Source organism: Mastigoproctus giganteus, chromosome 5 (genome assembly GCF_048544385.1).
Source record: "Mastigoproctus giganteus isolate SK-2022 chromosome 5, ASM4854438v1, whole genome shotgun sequence".
Classification (NCBI taxonomy): Eukaryota; Metazoa; Arthropoda; class Arachnida; order Uropygi; family Thelyphonidae; genus Mastigoproctus; species Mastigoproctus giganteus.
This window is the reverse complement of record NC_143579.1, coordinates 184542036-184566891: the sequence shown is the minus strand read 5'-3', so window position 1 is coordinate 184566891 and position 24856 is coordinate 184542036. Positions and strand designations below refer to the sequence as shown.

Below are 24856 nucleotides of genomic sequence, written 5' to 3'. Positions count from 1 at the left end.
ATACATTTTTAAACATATATTTCAAATAAGTTAAGAAATTTCCAAAATACGTTTAAAATTTCCAAAATACTTTCATTTCTGACGGGCCCCTTTTTCTGAAAGAGGATATTTTTAAATTCTACCGCCACCACCTTCGAAAATATGTCTCCCAAATGTATCCCAAACGCCCCTCAATAAAAGCTTAAAAATAGTAATTGCGCGTTGAAAAGAGAATCGCGCTTAAAAAACATTAAAACAGAATCGTCGTTTCATAGATAACACTAATGGATTCAACATCTCTCGACAAAGAGAAAAACAACTTACGTTTGATTATCTTCCTAATTCTTCCCATTTTAATTAAAATGTCGCTTTCTTTCTTTTTTTTTTTTACTTCTGCTCAAATATAAGACAAAATATCTCAGCACTCAGTGCTATGCTTCCTAATAGCTTGAAGTTTTCTGTGTTTTTCTGGTCCCTCAGGGGGACTCGGATCTTTCTTTTTTGAAGGTAACTCGATAAATGTGATGAGTTCGGTCTTCACTCCCGCTCAATATCAAGCTATTTTACCACTGTTTCTCGATATAGTGAAAAACACTCTTTAAAGTCTTCTATAGGGCGCTTTCTCAGTATTTTCAATGTAAATTCCAATCTCTTTTGATTCTTTCTGTCGTGAAAAACTCTATTTAGAAGTATTCTATAGAGCGTTGTCTTTCAGTATCAAATCAAAACTCTTTTGTTACTTTTAATGTCCTGCCGTTTCTCTTTCAAACTGGAAATTGGCTCTTCTTCCTTTTTACGTCAGTGAAACGGTAGATGAAAGCTCAGCACTGTATAGCTCAAATCCCTTGCTTTTTTCAATCAATGTTTCTATTCCTCAAAAATGAAGTCCCTGTAGTTTTTTCCTTGAAGGAAATTACGACGTCTGCCTCTAAAAAAGTTGAGTCTCCTCAATATGTGGAGGGCTCCTAGTATCGCTGTCGATTAAGTAGTTTTACTGCCTTTTGATGTGTAGAGAACTTTTTATCTGCCTTCTTTACCACTGTCCTGATTTCTCAACGATGCTTTTAATATGTCGTTGGTTCTCTTTCTTTGGACCTTCGAAATTCTTTCTCTCTTTAGAAGTCAGTCGGGACCTCTGTGAGTTCTTGTCGTCAGTCTGTCAATATATTTGAATGTCAAGAACTTTTAATACTTTTCTGTATAATTATAATCTTCTTTATCCACCAGTCTTACGTCTTTTAAATCTTTTCTGAGAAAATAATATTCGCTTCTGAACTTGTCAGCAGTAAAAACTGAAATGATCAACTTCAATTGTTGGAAGGAACCAAGAAATTTTCAATTATTTTTTGTTAACAATCTCGGAAACAATTCCTTCTCTTCCCATTTTCATAAAACGTATTGTTAAAATGTGTGAATAATCTTTATTACAGTGGCGACATTTGACATCACAATTAAATGATGGAATAATTACTCCGCATTGCAGTGCATCTACAATTTTGTGCAGTGTGCCCACTGAAAGAAGCTTTAATGTGTTAGAGATGTTATTATAATTTTTATTAATTTTTTAATGTTTTCTTTTCAGACCCATAATTCATGATGAATGTTCAAGAGCGAATTTTTGTTGTAACATCCTACATCAAAGGAATGAAGTTTTGTGAAATTAGGGAAAGATTTTTTAGGAGTTTTCATAGTACCTGTCCTACGGACAATGCGATTCGTGCCCTGCTGAATAAGCGTAAAAGAGTGAAGAGGAGAGATGTGGACGCCCAAGGACAGCATTTGAAAGCATTGAATGAATTCAAGAAATGTTCGAAGAGGACCCAAATTTATCACTTAGGGAGGGATTTCGAAGACTGAACATACCCAAGGCATCAGTTCACAGAATTTTGCGTTCGACACTGATGAAAAAGTCCTACCACATCCAAGTGTTGCATGATCTGCATGAAGATTTTCCACGTTGAGCAGCAGCAATGTTTGCAGAACTTGTCGATCAAATCCAAAATAACAGCTTAATGGACCACACTCTGAAATCTCATTGAAAATCTTTCCGTAATTTCACAAAACTTCATTCCTTTTATGCGGGATGTTACAACAACAATTCGCTCTTGAACATTCATCATAATTCGTGATGAATGTTCAAGAAAAGAAACTATTACAAAATTAATAAAAATTATAAGAACATCTCTTACACGTGACAAATAGTTGTTTTATGTAAAAAAATAATAAATATACTTGTATTAAAATTTATTTGAAAATTACACTGTTTAAAAAAAATGTATATATACTCACATATATTAGGGTCACCCGTATTTGATTGTTTAAACTCGTATTTGTGCCTGTAAATTGCATGTGTTGTCTAGTCGATTTTCCTTTTTTTTTTTCTGGACAAAAAAAAAAGCTTGCTATCTACGCTTCAGACGGACTAACTCAGGCACAGAATGAAAACAGTCCATTAAAGTTCCTCGAGTTATCGACGGGATTCGAACCCGGACCTTTTCTACCCGGTGTGGGAAGGCGGTGATGATACCACTATGCTATCAGCGCAGACGACCTCTGTTGAACAGTACGGCTTTCGCCAAGATCATGGCACCGTGGAAGATCTGGTCAAGTCTTCGATCGTTAAATTTCCAAATAAGTCACAGTATTCGCCACATAGTGCAAGAAAGCCACAGGCTTTCACTTTTACTGTCCTTGGTGCCGTTCACAAATTAAATTTCTCGGTATTGTCGTTGATTCCAATATAATGTATTAAATTTATGTTTCAAATTTATGAAACATTTGGCGTATCTTTGTGAAAGATACACCACACTTATATATCTATGTTGATCTGCATTTTCAAACAATCTTGGAGATTGAATTTTTGTTCTCTGCATCTGGTGTATAAAGTTGTATTCCTCCCCATTTGTATTTGAGATGCTGGTGCATGGTTTGCATATCTGTCAAGTCGCTGTGCAAAATAAGTTATCTTCCATTGGGCGGTCTACACTTACGGCGATATGTCGATTCTGCAGTATGGCATCAACCCCAGCTCTGCTGGCCTTTATCTGTTGCCCTCTTGGGTAGTACAGTTGGTATAATCATCGACTATTCTCGTGGGTATCATAGTTGGGATGATCAAAATTTAAAAGAATTGTGGATGTTTTTAGTGCATATGGGCTTCAGCAGTACTGAATATTAACATGAAGTCTGTGAGGAATGATCCAAAGGCAGGATTCGTCGATCCATGTAATCGCAGAGCCGTTTTGTGGGATTCAAATCCAGTGAATTGAGCTGACAAGATAATGCCTGGAATTGACTGACCTTCGTGTTCGACGAACGCGAAGGTCAATTTCAGTCGTCACCACACTCGTATGATACTAGCAACTTGGCAGGGTGCATTATCCCGCTGCAACACAGTTGGGCCATCCAAGAAGTCAGTCACTATGAAGGTGTGTACCTGATCAGCCACTATTCAGAGGTGGTAGTATCTTATATAGGACGACACCTGAAAGTCAGTTCATCTCCGCTCTATGCAGAGGTAGGATTTAGCATTCCTAGTGCAGTTTAGGGGTATGAGGGCGCCAAGGGATTCCGAGGAAAACATCTGCCATCCAAAAACATTGCGACCACCAACCTGTTTCTGTTGGACCAGCACATCGGAGAGATTCCTCTCTAAATTTTTTCCCCCGTGTTCTCCGCCTAATTTCAGTAAGACACAAACGGGATTTATCGAAAAATAAGACTTTCCCCCCTATTATCAACAGTCCAATGAGGTCATTCAGGTGAAAATTATAAAACATCCGAAAGTTTCTGATGGGCCTAAAACCGTACACATTCCTTAGGTGTACAATGGCCTAACAATATGAGTACTATAATCATACTGTTTTTATACATCTAAGGATTATGAGAATCTTCAAAAACATTTTTAAGAGTGTCTTCAAATAAAAACATTGAACAGCACTGATTCAGTTTCTTTCCCTAAATTTAGCACTTAATGGGTTAAGTTGCAATTATGCCACCAATTTTCGAACCAAATTTCACGTAGCCAGAAGATACTGCTAACGTTTTAGCAAAATTCCAAATGAACAAAGGTTCACAGTTTGGTGCAGATTTAACATTACAGTAATACCCCGAAGTTATGCGATAGGTGGGTCCGACGAAAATCGCGTAAGTCGAATTCGCGTAAGTCGGGGTACAACTTTGCATATAAATACATATAAATTTTGCTTAATTGGGACCAAGGACTAACAAAAACACTAGTTTAGAAGAAAAATATTAATAAAATTGCAGTTCTTTATACATATTAATACAAAATATGTATTAAAAAACAAATGACTTACGTAAAAAAGTTATTTCGATGTCGATGGCTTCATAAAATCTAACAAATTCGTCTGACGACACAGCGCCTTCTTTTTTTCACGCAGAATTTCTTCGTAGCAAGCTAATAATTTTTTTATTCCTTGCTTTGTAGCTATAACGCGTTCTTCGTTGGAGTCTGTTTTCTAAAATTTTTAAGCCCTTTACAATTGAGCCCTTTTCAATTTTCAACCTGTCAAGTTTGCAATTGTCATGTGCTTTTCGCCGTTGTTTCATTTAGGCCTGTAGCACGTGCAATATCACATGGTCTTTCGTTTCGCTCAAAGCGTTTCACAATTTCATATTTTTTCTCTATCGACAGAGGCGGACTGGCCATAAGCCTTACCGGGGAAACCCCGGTGGGCCAGTGTGATTTTGGCCATAAACCATAGTATGAGGCCACTATAAATTTTCCCGGGTAAGAATTTTTGATCCAGTCCGCCTCTGTTTATCGATAATTGCTTTTCTTTTTCTTTCTGAATCTGCAGTGTCTTCACCAGGACGCTTCCTTTTCACACCTTTTAATTAAGTATTTTACTCATTTTTAGGGAATAAAGCACAATTACAAAACGAGGAGGCACGCTTGATACGCATAAACAAAGCTGCGCGCATGTAGCAACTGAATAAACAACACCATAAAGGCAGAGATACACTATTAACACCTCACATTTCTAGGGGTTACTACCATAAAACAATAAAAATCCAGTTGTGTTTCTGCTAGTGAAATCTGTTATAAACTGTAGTAAACTCGATCTAATTGCATTTGCGATTATATCGGTAGCTGGAATTGTGTTGGTTTTTAGGTTACATTATGGTGAAATGTGTTTCCCCTTCACTGATATAAAAAACATAAAAGCAGCAAAGTTGAATTTTGTTCATCTTTCGCTCTCATTCTCCGCCGTCGCACCGTATATCGATAACATATGAAAAACGACCTTGAAGATAGTGGTCGGCAGCGTTGCCAAACGAAAAAATCAAGAACCGCGTAACTCCGAGTTCGCGTAAGTCGGGGTAGCGTAAGTCGGGGTATTGCTGTATTTCATAGAACGATATTTGTCTGTTATGGAACTTCAGTTTAGCCTAAAATGACAATTCATTTGGTGACTAATGAGCAGTAATTTTCAAAGCGGTTGCTATTTTTGACTCAGAACACTTCTAGAAAAACTTTATAAATGCTTGGAACTATATGTATAGACAGCAAATGTTCGGTCTTTTCCTTCCTTTGGAATCAGTGACCACAAAGAGGAAGAATGCACCCGCTAATGTACAGCAACTCTTACAATGTGCTCAAGACACGAAAGCGCAGAACGCTTATTTTTTATGCATGGTTGGCGTGAAGGCCAGCGCTGGGTTTAGAAAAAGGTAGTTCGAGTTTATGAACACCAACTACCTTCACCCTTACAGACGTAGAATTCCATTCATCAATCAAAGCAGTGTGTTTCCGATATAGTCCACTCTGCAGTCAAATGCGTCAATTCTTTTGTTCCGAGATCACAGTTCTTGAGCAGAAAGTTTCTTGCCTATCAGTCTTTCTTCATGCAGTGATATTAATATTATAACCTCGGATATTACGCGTTTCTTCGAACATTTTCTCCTCTCTTGCATGAAAACTGTTGAATTTTTTGAGAGATGTCTAGAAAGTAAAGTCTATGGTTACTGATCCTTCTTGGAGGTGATTACCAAAACGATTATTTTCTCCATTTAGCCTAAATTTTGACTTCAAAATAAAAAAACCAGTTACACAACAGGTCTTCGCATCCCAAGAAACACTGATTCCCGATGGAAAATTCAGCTTTCGTGAGAGAACGCCTTTCACATCTTAAGTATTTTCACTCTAACACAGGAAGTGAAAACTATTTTATTTTCCTGTATATCATTACCATACTGGATGTATAGTGGGAAAACTGGACTTATCAGTCGTTGACAAAATATTAAAATTGACTTCGCCATTGATTAAATCTCTTTCTCTACCGTCTAATTTGTTTCTTAAAAATAAAAAAGGCCAATAATATCCTGTGAAAAACAATGTATGGCTTTTTCTTGTATTTTATTATATCGTTGAACGGTCGAAGATCCGATAGAGGAATGCAGATACTTCGATCTCTAGGATTTCCCCGCTGGGGCCCACGAGGACTTTAATATTAAATACAGGGACTCAACATTGTGTGTGTGTTGTAAGCTGTTTGCGTGTACTTGGGAGAAAAATCAAAAACTGCGCTTGGTACAAGCTTAATCCTCCCCTCATATTCATTTGCATAATCTGTGCAATGTTTTCTTTAATGGTACAAGAAACATAACGGAAACACCGGAAAAAGATTGACAATAAAGATAACGGACTCGTATTTATTCATTAGAGAAACACAAACTTGGCGATATCAAAAATTTTATTAAATGTACATATAGAATACAAACGATGAGAGTTTTATAGTACAAAATAATCCATGCTAGCTTTTTATGAGTTGGTATTTAAGAACATTCATATACAAAATCATGGCATAAGAGAATTAATATTCGGATCCAGTTATAATTTTTAAAGAAAATACTTGAAATTCTTCTGTTGTGTTGCCTGTCCTACTGGAGTTGAAACTTTCCATGTATCACAAAGAGTTGCATTGGTATTGCACTATATATAAATAGCTCCATATCGAGAAGAAATTTTATTGATTCAGTGGAGTTGCCATTTTATCGGAGTGGGAAAGGAGACCCCTGTTTAGTGCAATCTCACTTTCTGACACTCTGCGTAAATTATTAATGTTACAGAATATGGACGGAAATCCCGAATTATGCAATGAGATGTGAGAACAATAAAAAAAGGGCCAATGAAACAATCTACAGTGAAACGTCTCCTAACGGACACTTCTCGTTAACGGACATCTCTCTACAACGGACATTTTCAAATTCCCCAACTCACCTCCATTGGTTTTAACGTGTTTGCAGCTTCTGTCTAGCGGACATTCTCTGTAACAGACATGGACAGGCAATCTGCACTGTTTCGTTTAGATTAGCACTTAATTTGATCTCCCCATAACGGACAGCGGCGAGCTCACGGCCCTTTTTCTAGGAACGTTTCTTCCACGTATTGCCTCAATCGTGTGTTTATTTTCTATTTCCGATTCTCTGAATTTTATCAAGGTTTACGTCGCGGTTTTAAACCCTTTTTCAAGAATTTTAAGGCACGTGTAAAACTGCTGATGAATTCGGTGTGTGCAGGGGGGGGGATATGGTCGACCTTTCGTCTTTTCAGTTTCAGTTTTGTTCAGTGTCGTGTGAAGTGCACAATGTCTTCTCGTAAACATTTAACTTTAAAAGATAAAGTCGAACTCATTAATGCGTATGATCGGCAATAAAAAAAATAGTGTTCGCAATCTCGCTGCAAAATTCAAAATCGGGAAGACGCAGGTAAGCGACATCCTAAAGAAAAAAAATTAACTGCTCAAACAATTTTGGCAACACGTAAATGATCGGATTCAAAAATCATTCCCGAAAACTCTTGGACTTCAAATTTGTCGCACACATGCTAAAAAAATTCCCATTAATGGGCCTATTATTAGAGAAAAGGCTTTGGAGGTTGCGAAATCTATGGGAGTAAATGAGTTCAAAGCTTCTGTGGGATGGCTAGACAAGTTCAAAACTCTGCATAAAATTCCTTGGAAAACCGTAAGTGGTGAAGGTGGATCTGTTGATACTGGGGTTGTAACAGAGTGGACCGTCAAATTGGAAGATTTATGTCGTGATTTTGAAGCTAAGGACATTTACAACTGTGACGAAACAGGGTTGTTTTTTAAAGCTCTTCCTGAAAAAACTGAGTCTAAAAAACGAAAGGTGCCAGGGCGGAAAAATTTCTTAGGAACGCTTGACTGTACTATTGTGTACAAATATGCTGGGAGACTTTGAACAACCTCTTGTTATAGGAAAACCACAAAATCCTCGTTGTTTCAAGGGCATAAAGTTGAATCTTTTGGATGTTGACTGGAAGTCTAATAAAAAAGCGTAGATGACACGAGATATCATGAGCGAATGGATAAGTCACTTTCACCAAAACATGATTCGTCAAAACAGAAAAATTATTCTTTTCATGGATAATGCTGCATCTCACCCGCACATTGAATTGCCCAACATTCAAATTCTTTTCCTGCCACCAAACACATCTGCAGAGTGTCAGCCCTTGGATCAAGGGATAATAAAAAAATTTAAACTTCACTACAGAAAACGTGTTTTCAGACATCTCATTGCAAACATGAACGATGTAACATGTGCGACTGACCTTGCAAAGAAAATCAGCATCATAGTTGCGATTCAATGGATTTCCTCTTCAGTAAACACAATTAGAAAAAAAAACTGTCGTGAACTGTTTTGTAAAGTCTGGCTTCTCAAACGCAAAAATTGAAGTTGTGAACAGCAATGTGGAGCACCAAGAAGAACAAAAACTTCAACATCTATTGATAATGTACGATACTTCCGCTACAAGTGACCCTGGCTACCAAGATATAGACTCGAACTTTCTGACACCAGAAGATGGTGCTCTAGATATCAACGACATTATCATCGATATTTTTCAAGAAGTTCCTCATGAGGATGAAGAAATGGAAGGAGGTCATTCTGTCGAAGAACATATTAACGACGAACCACCGATGAAAATAGAAGAAGCGCTCATACAAATCAATCGTTTAAAAATGTTTTTCGCCGCTGAAGAAGATACTGAAGGACTTTCGATGGTTTCTTCACTCCAAACAGTTGAAAACAAAATTATCAGCCGGAAGAAGGTGCAGAAGAAAATAAGTGATTACTGTATGTATTTTTCTTAAGATAAAGTCATAATATGCATAGCACAATTGTATGTATATTATTTACAAAAATATTGTGCAAAATCTGTATATAATTTAATTTAACATAAAACGTTTAACGATTTTTCTTTCTTTCTTTTTTTTTTTTTTTTTGTCCCTCAGACTTCTTGTTAGCGGACACTTCTCTCTAATGGACACATTTTCGTTCCCCCTGGCTGTCCGTTAAAGGGAAGTTTCACTGTATTACATTTGTGTGACTTAGAACATGGGAAATAAAAACCAATGTGTGCACAACCGTTAAACCTCAGGCCCTAGTTAAAAATATATTTAACAAAGACCTATTCAGTATGATGACCATCTGGCATTAATTGACTTGTGGGCAATTTTGGTTCATACTGTATAAACCAGAGTGATATAAGTGAACAGAAGGAGAAGGCATAAAAATCAGACAAAAACTGTGACTTGAAATTAAAACACCAAGTATAATTTTATCGATTGATTGGAATGAGCTTTCAATTTCAAGTTTTCCATTGTTTATCTGGGTTTCATAACACTGTTTTCTCACTTGGTGGCACATCAGATCTAACCTCCACTGCTAATTGCACCTCTCTCGGCAGCAGAAGGCCATTATTGAAAAATTCCAGAGGGACCTAGCAAAAAACAAGACATGGTTAATATTGAAATGTCTAATATTCTAATAAAATATGCTATTAATATATATTATGTGCTGTCCAGCTTTTCGTATATCTTTAGCATTTTCTCATATCTACCACATTCTTACAAATCCCATAAGTAATCAAAACTTTTCAAAAAGGTTCCAAAAAGAAAACATTGACAGTATTCTAAGAATGAAAAATCGATCTCCTAAGGATCCCATCTTACTTATTTTAAGATTAAAATTAATTACTTTCGAATAACCTAATAATAAAAATGAAGCCGTTATATAGGACTGTTGAAAAGAAGTAGAAGAAATGTATGAAGTAATTGTTTAATCGGTATTAACGAATGACCTTCAAAAAAGTCATATGGATGCATGAATGAGCAAATGTGGGAAAGACATTCGCGAAAATCAACTGAAAACCCCTGCTTTAAACAGTGTGTGTATAAATTTCTAAAACGTGCCATAGTAGGCAAGTTGAGTCTTTTGAAACACCACGAATTAAACACAAGGCCAGAGATCAGAACAATATTCTTAAATATGCGACATTAAATTTGTAAACAATTGTCCAAATATTACCTTTGTATCCGAGCACCCCGAGAACTTGATGTGGCGTAACACCTTTGCCAGACACAGTTTGACTTCCATCAGTGCGAACCTCATAGCGATGCAGTTCCTCGGCCCGGCTCCAAAAGGAAAATAAGTGAAAGGCAATCGTTTGGCTTTGGCTTCAGGCGCCCATCTTTAAATGAAAAAACAATTTATTTCATTTAAATTACTTTCAAATAAAGATAGTTTAAAAACTTACGACAAGTGGATTATCGTGTGGTTATTTCAGAAACAACAACTGATGCAACCAAATAATCAACTTTTCTTTTGTTATATAGTTTGTTTGATGGAGTCCTTGTGACCTTAGGATAACACCATGATGGACGGGAACAAATGCTTTAACTTCTTCAGAATCAATGGCAGATGCGATCCTCAAAATTGTCATCACTTTTTAAGAAATTTTTGCGTTATGTGGAAAAGATAAAAACTTGGTGAATTCAATATTATTTCTAATTACAGTAGGCCTTCATGGGCATTCAAAGACGAAGTTCTTACCTTTCAGGAATAAACTCTTCTGGTTCTGGGTAATATTCTGGGTCATGATGCATACTATACACTGGAATAGACACAATCATTCCTTTAGGGAGCACGAGTCCCGTATCTCCTAATTTATAATCGTATTCCACTTTCCGCTCCAAGCTGCACAAAAGGAAAAACAATAAATAGAATGCAGCACATCACGCATTAAATACTGTTCAGAAATTACGTGGGAAATTGTTCACAATTAAACTTACGAAATTCTAATTTGATTTGCTGGCGATATTGCACACACGAACATTTCCAAATACGAGGGTTCAGTTAAAACACGTTTGAGCTTTTTAAAGTATTTTGGTTTTGAATAAATTATAAAAGTCACTTGTAGCGATTACATGCTGCATGTTTAATCGCTACATGACCTTCATAATAATCAATATAATCCTTAAAAAAGGCTTTTTTTAACAGAAAAAAAGTCGCAGGATGAAAAATTACTTCTTCATAGAGTCTTTCAGTTCCCCCTCCAAGCTTATTTTTTGAGGTAAGGTTTGAATCCAGTTGGCAACGTGAAAGCGCGCGTTTTCGAAAAACAGCCTGAATCCTTCTGTCACTTGATCTCATCGCTTATGTTTTGTGCTGAGGCGTTTCTAAGTGTTAGCCTATCGTTTCGAGTTAATGTTAACATGGGGCTCTTTGAAAGCAAAGGGTCACGTGGTCCAAGGAAATTGCTACAACAATTTTTCCTTCAGAAATCTGGGATCGGTAAATTTCACTGTTGCAACGTGGAGTCCCTAGTGGGACCTCACGTTGCCTGTTACCAACCCGTTAGAGACAGGCCAGACAGTGCAATAGAGGGAAAGAACTCTGGATATGCAATACCCAGAGTCCCCTGAGCTTTCTAGGGGTTCCTAAAAAAAATAAAGAAAAAGAAAAAAAGGAGGAAATTAAAGTGAGTTCGAGAAACAGTTTGAGAGAGGAAAGTAAAATGAGAAGATGGGAATACGAAGAAAGAGGGTATCCTTTAATGAGTGAGGTGGTGAGGGGCGAAGAGTTCGGATGTCCCTGGGTTGGGGTGCGAGCCTGCCCAGGCCCAGGCAAATGATAAAAGATTGCACGGCTGGGGTGCCGCAAAAAGATGAGCTCCGGAATGGCATAGGTCATCCGAAGACAACAGTTCCACCTGTCCCACAACAAGGTTTGCAGGTGAATTTCTACCCGCTGTGGGTTAGATGATTATATAGTCAAGTCAGCGTAGATTGTCGAGTTTGGTATTAATCTTCAGATTGAGCTGAAATGAAGTTGGTTTGGATTCTCGGGTTGCTCCTAAGTTTCGTGAACACTTCCTGTGCGAGCTAGTGTAAAGTGTGTTTGGGGTCAAACGGCACCAGGGGTTTTCCCCATCTCCGCGTAGTTTACATTGTCGTGTGATACAGTATGCTGTAAAGGTAGAGATTTAAAAGTGTATGGATACTGCACATGAGTAGTGCTGTGTACCGTTGTTATTCTGGCCATCTAGCGAACAGGCCTCTGCTGAGGCTAGACGTTGCCCACACTTTGCCCCGTGGAGACAGACCAGGCACACCAATATTTGAAATAAGTACTCTGGCAGGTGCTGCCACCTAGTTTCCTGAGATTTCAGTGGCTAGGAAGTACAAAAAAAAAAAAAAATAATAATAAATAAATAAAAAAAATAAAAAGAATAAAAAATAAAAATAACTAAATAAAAAAAAATGAGAGATGATCGCGTGATGGTTGCGCTAGAATTGTGAGGTCGAAATTGTGGGCGAATCTAATTTGGTTGTAATTAACTTTGGATGCATGGGGCTTTCACTTGCGTGCAGATAGAGTGGGAGGGAGAGTGAGGGCTGGGGGGTCGACAAACAGAAGAATGGTGTCGATAGGGAGGTGACTCCAAGATTTGGTGGGGCATGCCTATTCCCCACCAGAAGGGAAAGTGTGGGTGGCAAGGAGACAGAAGGACCGTCACCTCCCCCCCCGGCCAGGGAAAGGGAAGAAAAAGTGGGCCAGGCAAGGAAAGGTGGCGGCTCAGATCGCCAATAAGGCTAGTGCGCAGAGAGGCTCTGCAGTTTCTTCAGTCGGTGGAATGTCATTTCTGGGCTATTGTCCAGTCCGAGGTTTCCAAAAGTCCAGTTTATTTTGTAGTCATTCATTGGTTAGGGTCCCATCCGAGGTTATTTAGTCCAGTCAGTTTGGATGTGCATTTGTGATTTTATTTTGGTCCTTCTGCTATGAAGTCGGATCCCTGCGGGTTTGATTTGTTCTGGTGGTCCTTAGGGGTGCCAAACTATTTTTCAGATTATGGGCAGATTTGATGGGTACTTGCATTAAATTCATTGCAGTAGTTGCGGCTGGGGGAAGGTCCGTCTTCTGCTGAAGAGGCCCTGAGCGAATTTTGTTAACGCTTTGTAGCTCTCTTCTTCTTCCAGGATGAGGTGTTCCTGGTTTTGCAGTGTGAATCGAATTTCAGTGATGAGCAGGCAGGCAGCTTCATACAGGTGACAGTGATACACGAGGTGCTCCCATGTTTCTGTTTGGCCGCAGTGGCAGAGAGGAGTGTCACTGAGTCGGAAGCCTGATAGCTTGTGTCTGAATGCACCATGTCCGGTGAGTAGGTATGAGACCAGGAGTCCTGTAGAGCGCCAATGGGGATATTTTGGATATACTGTCTGCATTGTCGGCACGAATATTAGAGTGGTTTCACCTTTGATTGAATTTTCCCAGCGGGTTTGCCAGGTCTGTTGGAGATACAGTGTGAGTCGCTTCTTTTCCATTTTAGGGTCATTGGCTAAGTCATCGTGTAGTTCTGGCGGGTGGACGATTCCGCGACGAACGATCTCCAGGTCCAGGGGGAGGGCACCCATAAGGACCTGCAGAGCGTGAGTACTCACCGTCCTGCAGGCTCTGGAGATCGTTAGCAGTGTATATCTTTGTATCGTCTCGAGTTTTCTCCTGTTGACCGCGGTAGTCGCTTTGTGGTACCGGACTCCGGAGGCACATGAAATGGCTGGCAGAAATACTGTCGTGTAGAAGTGGGCAAGGGTCCTTTTCCTCAAGCCCCAGTCCTTAAGTGTAACTCTTGCAAAGAGTGCAGAATAGTTTCTGATTTTATTCCTGATATATGTCAGATGTGGTGTGAAGGATATATTCCTATCGAGCATGACTCCCAAATATTTTAATTCCATTGCGAGTTTGACGGTTTTCCCCTGGACTTTGATTCGGGGAGGCCTCGTAATATCTAATCCTATGCGAACTGTGACAGCGCGATGTCCTGTACAGCGAGGAAACAGTGGTCTAGTCCAGAGGAAAACAATATAATGGACGTAATAAGACGCGCTCTGGAATCTACATAGTTTGAGCAGTGGTACTAGTTATACTCACAGCTTTCTGCTTGGTTGTGGGTGCATGTTCCTATTTGATGCGCTGTAGCAGGATGCGCATCCTCAAGGAAAATGTGGGCCAAGATGTTATTGACCGTGGCATTCCAAAAGCAACTCATAGTGCCTTCAGGAGTGATCGCCGATTGAGCAATTTTTCGTGTGGACGGTAAACAAGTCCCCATGCTCCAGAAATGATTTCAAATATTTAATGATTGTATAATTTTTGCAAGTTTTGCGGAGTTCGATTTTCAGGCTATAGAAAGCTGTTTTCTTAATTTGCATTCAGGGAAGATTTCACACAGAATTTACGTTCATTCCCACAACTGTTTTCCGTAGTCGAGACAGGGTGCGCCAAAAAAATATCAACTGATAAATGGCACTAAGTTTCAAATTTAAAGTGAAAGAAAAACAGCATTTTCAATAACTTATGACTTAAAATTTACATTGAAAAAAAAACATACATACGTTAATATAGGAGGGAATATTCGTAGAGTTTCTGAAACAACCCAGTCCAAATATTTCATATTGCTGATGGTGTCGTAGCTTAGTTCCCCCTGGTGGAAATTAAACATTTAAAATTAAATAAATTTTAAAAAATTAAAAAATCAAACAGATAGCAGAAAATTCAAAATCAAAGAAAAAACAGCAATAGAAAAAATGTTTAGAATTTTAATCTACTAAAGTATATATTTAGTGAGAGGACAAAACCGAAATTTAAATTTCTGTGCATGTTTCAAAACAGAAGATAGACTTAAAAAAAAAACAAGATAAATTCTTAACATTTAAAGATAACTCTAAATAAGATATTTTGATGAGTTACTCAAAAGACTTTTCCGCGTTGTGTCTGGAAAAAAAACAAGTTTTAAACCTTATGATTGAAATATCTAAAATCAAATGCATAGTACATGTTTGATTCAAGCAAACAAATGAAACAGAAAATTTGGGTAGGAAAAGATAATTACAACATGGTTAGGCCGCATCTTGAGTACTGTATACAGGTCTGGAGACATCATCTTAGGATGCAGATCTGCCGGAACGAGTGCACAGAAGGAAGAGGAGATTAGTGAGGGGAACAAAGGGGTGCTCTTACCAAGAAAGACTTCAGTTCTGCAAATTGCAGCATCTGGAGACTAGGCCCCTGCGAGGTGATCTGATTGAAGTGTTTAAGGGTTTGAATGTATTGAGCAAGCTCAGTGCTGATGGAATATTTCCTCTTGCTCGGACTATACAAGTGAGAGAGCACAAATTCAAATTGAGGAAGGATGGTTGCTGAATAGATAGATAGATGTGAGGGCGTTTTTCTTCAGCCACAGGGTGGCTAATCGTTGGAACAAATTCCTATTTGCTGTAGTGGAAGTGGGCAGTTTGAATAAATTCAAGGAAGAACTAAACAAATTATTGGAGGGGTAGGACAGGTGATGTGGAAAGTTTATTTCTGGCTGATGCTTTCTTGTATCAGTCGCCACTACTAATATAGCGCCGATCTTTCGGCCGCCCTCATTACCAGGTGGCCAACTCCATCGCAACCTTCTCTACTACAAAACTGTAACACTGCCATCAAGGGGCTAGTGGGTCCCAACTGTAGTGTTGCTTTCATCAGAAATACGCACTTCACAAGCACACAGAAGCTGTCTGGCTCTATGGCTGACAGGGATTTTTACACTAGTGTGCAAAATTTAAAGACCAGTCATGTTTTAACACCTGTAACTTCTCACATGAGTGGCCTGGATATGGGAAAAACATACCAAAGGAACCTCGCGAGGTACAGAAATGATGAAGGAAAGAACACCGACACAACAACGGAAACAAAACTATACAGGGGGAGTTATTAAAAAATGGCAACATTGCACTGGCTGCCATGATACACATGCATCACTGCCAAAGATGGAACAAAGGGAAGAGGTGGTCCTCAGTAGGAGATATGGCCACCACTAATGTCGATGCAGGCTTTGCCCCGCCTGTCCATACTTAGAACAACGTTGTTGATAAGTTCTTGCGGTAACATCGTCCATTCCTCTGTCAGCGCCATCTTCAGCTGGTGAATATTTTCTGGTGGTGTGGACGTGCCGCTAGACGTTTCCCGAGAGCGTCCCATGTGTGTTCGATGGGATTTAGATTGCAGGAACGGGCAGACCAGCCAGTCCATAGGAACAATATCCTCACTTTCCAAAAGCATATCAACAGCTGCAGCAAGATGGGGGTGTGGCGTTATCATCCATAAACACGAACTTGGGGCCAATGGCACCTCGTAACAGACGCACATGGGGAAGGATTATCTCACTACAGTACCGCCTTCCAGGATCTGGAGTTGTGTAAGTCCATCCAAGGTAACGCCTCCCCAGACGAGAACACCTCGACCGCCATATCGATCCCTTTCAGTGATGTTTGTGGGGTGATACCGTGTACCAACTTCTCGCCTGATTAGCTGACGTCCAGAATCGCTGCTGAGACTGAATCTACTTTAATCAGTAAAGAGTATCTTAAGTAAAGATTTTGCGGTTTAGAAATAGTGTTGGTACCTAAGTTTTGCACAACAGTATTAAAGAGCACGGGAAGTATTCAACACATGAATGCTACAATAGCGATAGGCAAGAGACCATATCGTATCCACTCTCAAGACCGATTAGGCAATCTTGATTCCAGCGAATGGATATACCTTATAGTCTAAGTATATTTATACTACGAGGCAGCCACATAGGCCAGAATTCTTTGCAAGATAGAGAATACAAGTACGGTACAGTATTTATTCACGTGGTCAACTGAAATGCATGTACCACACGTCCTTTGATAATTCTCTCTATCTGAACTGAATGCAATTCGACTTCGAAGAGATATTAGTGTTCTCAAGAGTGGCATAGTGGTTATAATCACCATCTTTTCCACATCGAGTGGAAAAGGCTCGAGTTCGAATCCTGTGAATGACGCATAGATGTTATGGGTTCTTTTCACTCTGTGGCTGAGTTAGCCGGTCTCAGGCGAGGTAGCAAGGTTTCTCTCTCTTTCGTCCAAAACTTGGGTTCTTCGTTGAGCAAAACAAGCAAACCGACCAGAGGGCACAAGCAGTTTATGGACATAATAATCCTAGGTGGGTGAAGTTATTGGGTCAGGTAACCATAATAAATAAATTACATATACAGGGTGTCTGAAAAATACATGGCATACCTTCAGGATTGAGTTCCTCATATGTTGATAATAAAAATATTTTATATCAACATAGTTCCGGAAATGCTTGGTTCCCGAGTTATTAAACAGAATGTCTTATCTCCCGCATGTGATTTCCTTCATCACAAGGTACTGACAGAATCTGGTGGTTTCCCATTCCGACCATGTACTCAAATCAGGAGCAAGCGGATATGCACTTTATGTACGGTTTGGCGGACGGCAATGCTTTGGAGGCTCGTCGTTTGTACCACAAAAAGGTTCCCAGAACGAAGATATCCAGACAGGAAAACGTTTGAAGGTATCCTCGCTGCCTTTGTGAACATGGGACCTTTACACCTCGTGCTGCCGAAAGAGGACGACCAAGATCTACGACTCCTGAAGTAGAGGAGGAGATTTTGGATGTTGTGCATGCCACTACTGGAATCAGCACACGCAGAACAGCAATGCAACTGGCTGTTCAACGTTCGACTATTTGGAGAGTGTTGCGAGAACACCAACTGTATCCTTACCATCTGCAACGGGTACATGCCTGTCACCAGCAGATTACCTTGCGCGAGTAATGTTTTGCCAGTGGTCCTTGCAGCAGTGCGGTACAACTCCTCGCTTTCCTGCCTTAGTGATATTCACAGATGAAGGACAGTTCACACGAGACTGAATCCAAAACTTTCACAATCAGCATGTATGGGCTAAGGAAAACCCACATGCAATTCTTCCGTCACATCACCAACAGCGGTTGAGCCTCAACATTTGAGCGGATGTTTTTGGTGATAAGTTATTTGGGCCCCATGAACTTCCAAACAAACTCACAGGGCAGGCGTACAGAAACTTTCTGGAAAACAACATGCCTGATTTCTTGGATGACACGCCACTGATCATTCGCCAACAAGCACACTTCATGCACGAATGCGCTCCCGCACATTTCAGCAACCTAGCTCGCAATTTCCTGAATCGAATGTTTCCTGGTCGGTGGATAGGTGGAAGTGGACCAACTGCCTGACCTCCACGCTCAGCTGATTTAAACTCGCTAAATTTGTTCTTGTGGAGCCATTTAAAGTCATTGGTGTATTCGACTCCGGTAGCTGATGTGGGAACTCTCCGCAATTGAATTGTGGTAGGTTGTGAGACAGTACGAAACATGACAGGAATTTGGCATCGCCTTCGCAAGTCCGTGAGATGTCGATGTGAGGCCTGTATTCAGACGAAGGTGGACATTTTGAACAATTATTATAAGGTGATGTGAACAGTTAAGTGTCACAGACAGATCTTCAAAACTCGGAAACCAAGCATTTCCGGATCTATGTTGATATAAAATATTTTTATTGTCTACATATGAGGAACTCATTCCTGAAGTTATGCCGTGTATTTTTGAGCCACCCTGTGTATGTGTGTGTGTATATATATATATATATATATATATATATATATATTGATTTATTTATTTATTTCATATGAATGTGTGTTACAATTAGCAGTCAATGTCTGGCTGTTTAGCTAATGGAAGACGAAGTTAGGAAGATAATTAGGATAGCAATAGCCACTCCTGCCCTCGTATTGCACTAATAGCTCAGAGTGTGGAAGAATTATAGGGGTAGGAAAGTAAAAAGAATTTGAATGAAGAATATAAAGCTGGTGCTCCGGTAATCAGGGAGTACAAGTTCCCGTCCGTGTCAGTAACGGCACTGGACTGGGTAGGTTTCTGCATTTGGAAGAGGTTGTCTCTGTATATCTACGGGATATCAACAGTATCTCTTCAGGATGCCAAACCGTTTCATTATTTCAGCGCAATTCGCTGAAATAGTCCACATATGCCGCCATTAACGTTTCAACAGTTTCTTCTACATATATTTAATGCACAGGAAACTGTGCTATCTACGTTAAGGATCTGGCAAGAGACATGGGACACCACCAACAAAGGATTGATAACCAAAAAGTTCATTCCCTCTGTGAACCTCATCAGTCCAAAGCCTCCTCCATGGTACTCACCAGGCCTCCATACTACATTTCTATTTACAGGCCACGGACCCTTTAAAGCGAAACTAACATCCCTAGGCATTGAAGAAGATCCGCTGTGTCACTGCGCGGCTGAAGAAACGTGGGATCACGTGATGTATGATTGACATGAATATGACGAGTTCCGGCTAAGGTTTGCCACTAAAATGCAAGAAAATCCCCGGCATTGTGAGCACCTGATTATAATGGACGAGCAGCGCTATGCCGCCTTTACAGAGTATGCACAGTCTGTCTTCACTGCTAGACGGGTTCGGCACCCAAACACCACCCATTGAAGATCAAAGTAAGAAACTTCTTGGATATGATGGTCCTCTCAGGAGAACGAAAAAAAACAAAAAAAACTCCTTCCTTCCTTCCTTCGTCCCAGGAGTGACAGAACCTACACCAGCACAGCTCAGCTGCTGCCTTTAGGCCTCCCTAGCCACGCTCCATTGCGTGGTCCTTTGCCTCCACTCCCTGGTGTCCTCCCCCCTCGCCACCCCTCTTTTTCACTCTGGTGGGGCATGGGCCTGCTCCACTGACTTGGGGTCATCTTCCCTATGGACCCCGTATCTCTATTTTTCCCCCCAGTCTTCAGTCTCCCTCCCCTTCTCTAACTTACAACTAGTGTCTGAATCAACTCCAAATTGCTTGAGCCCTACACCCAAAAACTTAACAACATCAAATCGCCCAACTAGTACTCCCTTTGTTTTGGCTGACCCCTATCTATAGCGGTTTTTTTTTTTTTTTTTAGGTCCTTGCCACTGAAATCTCAGGAAATTAGGTGGCAGGACCTGCCAGAGGAAATAACTATAATAGTGGTGTACCTGGTCTGCCTCCACGGGGCGGAGTGGGGCAACGTTGGGTCCCATTAGGGGCCCAGCGGCTAAATGAACAACGGTACACGACACTACACAAATACAAAATCCATATACTTTTAAACCTCTGGCATTGACAGTGTTCTGTTTCACACCCACAATGTATAGCACGCGGAGATGGAGGAACCCCTGGTGCCGTTTGACACTAAACACACTACCTACGTTAAGCTCCTTTTAAGATGTTAATAAATGCTGGTAGTCAACACTTTACAATTACTAATCGGTAAAAAAAAAAAAATATATATATATATATATATATATATATATATATATATATATATATATATATATATAGTCACTGCAAGGACTTGCTGAACCGCAAGTGGCAAGTTTTTGGTTCAGTTTTGGTGTGAACAAAAAACGTGCCACGTTTTTGGTTCATACATTCATATTAAATAAATATAAACTTACTAGTTCTATCTTTGCATCCGGTTGCAAGATAGGCAAGTATTTTCGTACAAATTCTTACAAATTACTTATGCAAAAAATCCCTTTTAAGTGTTACTTATTTGCTACAATGTGCAGTCAATGTCCAATTGCCGGGAGGTTCGTATTGGATTTCTACAGAAAACAAATATTAAATAAAAGGCTAAATCAAAAGATACGCACATATTCGTCGAAGGTCCTGTCCACTTCCTCTATAAGCTTCTCCTGACAAGGAGGATTCAAGGCCAAGAGATAAGCAACAAAAGACAGCGTAGATGCAGTGGTGTCGTATCCAGCAATGAAGAACAGAAAACACTGAGCCAGCAACTCATCGTGGGTCAGTTCTGTAAGAGGACAGCGTGTGTCAGTCTATTTTACTAATAATGCAAGGAGTGGAGTGGTTTTTTTTTAATTTTTTTTTATCACAAATGGATAAATTCCAGTCACAGTAAAGTACATTAAGTAACAACCAACTTACAGGAAAAGTTCGACAGAAAACTCAATTGCTGAATATCAGTAGGAAAAAAAAAACTGTTTATTAGTAATATTAGAGAAAATAAAATAAATAAACAAATAAAACAGCCCGCGACATGCTGTGCCACCTTCGACAGGCTCGTAATAAGGGCTGCAGCGCCGGTGACTCATTAAAAGTGTGCCATGGGAAAGGCACGCGACATCAGCAAAACACAACAACATTGCTACAGGCAGAAATTTGGCTGCGAAGTCTAAAAATACTCGAACTGTCTCGACTTAAACAAAACACAGTGGGTCCAAATTGTCATAATCGTGCACGGTTGTTCAGTTAATACTTTGAATCAAAGAAGGACAAGGTTTGCTCAATATTTACGTGCCGAATTTTAACTCAAATTAATAGAAAATACTCGCGCTTTTCAACACGAAATACTGACAATACACGGTCTATCAGATCATAAAATCGAATCATGAAAGAGGCCTCCGTAGCCAAGTGGTCAGGAGCGGGAGTGAAGTAGCCCACGCTCTTTAAGTAGGTGGGGGTTCAAGCCCCGATTGCTAAATACAGTCAATCTACCAACCCGTACTGGACCAGCGTGGCAGATTATGGTCCATTTCCCTGAACGTTGAGGAGGCTTCCATCTTGCAATGGGTTGATAATGGCTGCAGTTTTATTTATTTATTTATCACTTACAGACTGACACTCGCTTTCTAAATTAGGGCTCGGAAATAAGACTACATGTAAATTTTTAAGACGTAAAAAGCTAATCCATAGATCAAAACAAATTATGTCAGCTGAATTTAAAATCTCTAATTCCGTTATCAGATGTTTGGATAGATTCTACTTTTAACGATATAAATATGAAACGAAGAAACCAAACGTTGCGCTTTCCTTGACAAGAACCGGCCGTCTTATAAGGTTTAACAGGCCTGATTTAAGAACATTCAATGTTTTTTTCTTATGGGTTGTTTTAAGATGTTTGTATTCTGTTCAGAAATGTGTTCTCTTTAGAAAACTGGGATGCCCATATTCTACCTTTGTACTGAGGATTATAACGAAACATCTGCTTAACGTTGTCAGCTCCATTTTCAGCATTCTCGACGTCTTCAGTTTGTGTCTCCTTAGCTGCGTCCATCATCATCTGCAGGAAGTCATTTCTAGGCTGAAAAACAATTTTAGAACAAATTTATTAATTATACGGATTTCTACACTCAAATAAGCAACAAGATTTATCTAAGTATCAAACGTCTCATTGAGTTAAAAATTACTCGAATTGCCTCAGTAACGTACCACAAAGAAGCTTATACTATAATCGAGTCTGACCGTGCAAGAACCTGTCGTTTAATTGTACTCACTGGAGAAAACAGGCAGGACAACCTTCACCATGAAAGAAGTGGAATTTAAGGAAAAATTTCAATCATTGGGAAAGCCTTCCAGTGGCATAAATGATTTTCTGAACGAAATTAAAGCCTTCGCAATGAAGCAAAGCTAATGGCACTTTAAATAAAAGCTTTGCCGACCGGGCTAGCCAGGTGGGTAAATGGCCTGCCTGGCAACCCAAAGGTCGCGGGTTCGAATCCCGCCTCGGGCTTGGATCAGAGTAAAATGCAAAAACCTTGGGAGGTGCATTATGGCCACAGAAGAAAATGCACTAACAAAAAATAAAAAAATAAAATAAAAGCTTTAAACCAGGACGTACTGATTTTGGAGTGGCAGCTGACAATTTTTTTGAGCAGGCTTTTGTGAGCTCAGTAAATGGTGTGCAAAGGGAGTGAGTGACCCGCTTGGAGTAGTCGTTTCAGTTTGTTTCCCATTGGTACGCTTCCCAGAAACTTTCTGGGCATATGAGGGGGTTGCGTTATTTATTGGTTAGATGCGTTTTATGATGTCATGATAAGAGATGTTCAGCTCTGTTTTCAGTTTTTGAATTTCTTTTTCTTTCTTCCAGCGCTGGCACGCTCGAGAGTATGCAAGGTGCAATCTTTGGAAATTTGTACAGATCAACTTGGAAGCTGAACCTTCCTTGCTGTCGTGGTCTTTGGCACGACGTATAGCACACGCAGGGGAGCCTTGACTGGCTGTTTGCGAGTAGCCGTCCTTTCGGCAGGTAAAACACCTGTGGCTTTGGGACGTACAGTAAAGTTTTACTGGGCAGTTTAAGTTTTCTAATATAATGCACCAAAACCATGTCCTATATAAAAAATTTCGTAGTAATAGAAAAGTGGACGGCGATTGGCTAATGAAACCGTCAGACTATCAAACCAAACCTAGGTAATGTCAAGATTAAAAGTATCCGCAAGATCAGGGACAAAGGAATCATTCTTGAAACAGCCACGAAATCTGACTTAGATAAGATAAAATCCTGCGGGACCGAAGTGGATACTAGTCTTGTCTTCGAGACCCCCAAGCTTCGGGGGACAAGCTTGATAGTATTTGATATAGAAAGCTCCATCCAGAAGGATGACTTAATTAAAGACATGTACAACAGGAATCTTTATGAGACTATGGAGAAGGAGGATGCTTATAGTGAAGTTAAGATCAAATACTCCACTAAAAGTAGGGTACGTGATCGCCGAAATTGGATCATAGAAGTATCTCCCAGAATCAGAAAACAATTAATTATTCAAGAAAGAATCTTTCTAGGCTGGTCCTCACATAGGATAAGAGATTTTGTACCAGTTGAAATGTTATAACTGTTTAGGATACGGGCACATATCAGCCAAATATCTGAAACAAAAGCCGTATGCGGCCACTGTGCAGAAGCCGCCCACCTTTACAAAGAATGCCCCAATAAAACTTCCCCACCTAAATGTGCCAATTGTAAAGCCATCAACAAACCTAGTGACCACGCTGTGAGAAATGGATCATGCCTTATTTACAAGACAGCAGCTGAAATAATACGCAATAACACCAATTATGGAGAGCAGGACAGCGTAGTTACCATCATCCAGACTTCGCATAGGCCAAATAAACGCACGAAAATCAACTTCAGTTGCATCTCATCTCCTTATGGAGGAATTTAATCTTGATTTTCTCCTTCTACAAGAGCCCTACTGCATATGTGGTAGGGTCTCTGTTTATCCCCTAATGTACAGAAAAATTCAAACTACACAACAGCACTGTCTCGCATCCATCATTGTCCGCAATTCGGATCTAGTCATCACTAGAACTGATTCCCTATGCTGCCCACATCTGGCTGGGGCAACTGTTGAGGGCAACTTTGGCTGCATCACATTTCTCATGGCGTATTTACAATTTAGCACCGAGATACAACCACACATTTCTCGTCTCCCCTTGACCTCCTTGGAAATGCAGATGTTATCATAGCTGCTGACTCAAATGCTACCACTGACGACAAAGGAGACCTACTAGAGGACTTCATCGTCTCTCGTGGACTTGTACTAGCCAACCTACCTGGACAGCCAACTACATACAGCTCGGGAAATGGGAAGTCTAATCCGGATATCACACTATTAATCGCCTCTCTTGTCAACAGACTAAGGCACTGGCAAGTACACGATACTGCCACCACCAGTGATCATCGACTAAAACATATAGCATTGAAAACAGCACCTTTACTCGTTCGATGTAAGTTCACGATACCATCAGATTCCCCACTAGAACTGCCAAATGGGCTGTCTTTGAGAACATAATCAGAGATGCTCTTCACCACCATTCAACTGAGCGCTTTC

At 39.9% G+C, this 24856-nt stretch overlaps 1 protein-coding gene across 1 annotated transcript in view; it reads right to left on the bottom strand.

Annotated features, from left to right (window-relative positions):
- Window positions 1–9318: 9318 nt before the first annotated feature.
- The window catches only part of LOC150085916 (cytochrome P450 3A8-like), a 45360-nt gene continuing 29822 nt past the window's right edge, over window positions 9319–24856 (bottom strand). The window contains exons 9-14 of the mRNA XM_090374297.1: window positions 22200–22326; window positions 20876–21036; window positions 14703–14791; window positions 10861–11004; window positions 10336–10498; window positions 9319–9748 (exon numbers count right to left, since the gene is read on the bottom strand). Of these exons, the coding sequence (XP_090230423.1) occupies window positions 9644–9748; window positions 10336–10498; window positions 10861–11004; window positions 14703–14791; window positions 20876–21036; window positions 22200–22326 (789 nt within the window). The 3' untranslated portion in view covers window positions 9319–9643. The remainder of the gene's footprint in view (window positions 9749–10335; window positions 10499–10860; window positions 11005–14702; window positions 14792–20875; window positions 21037–22199; window positions 22327–24856) is intronic.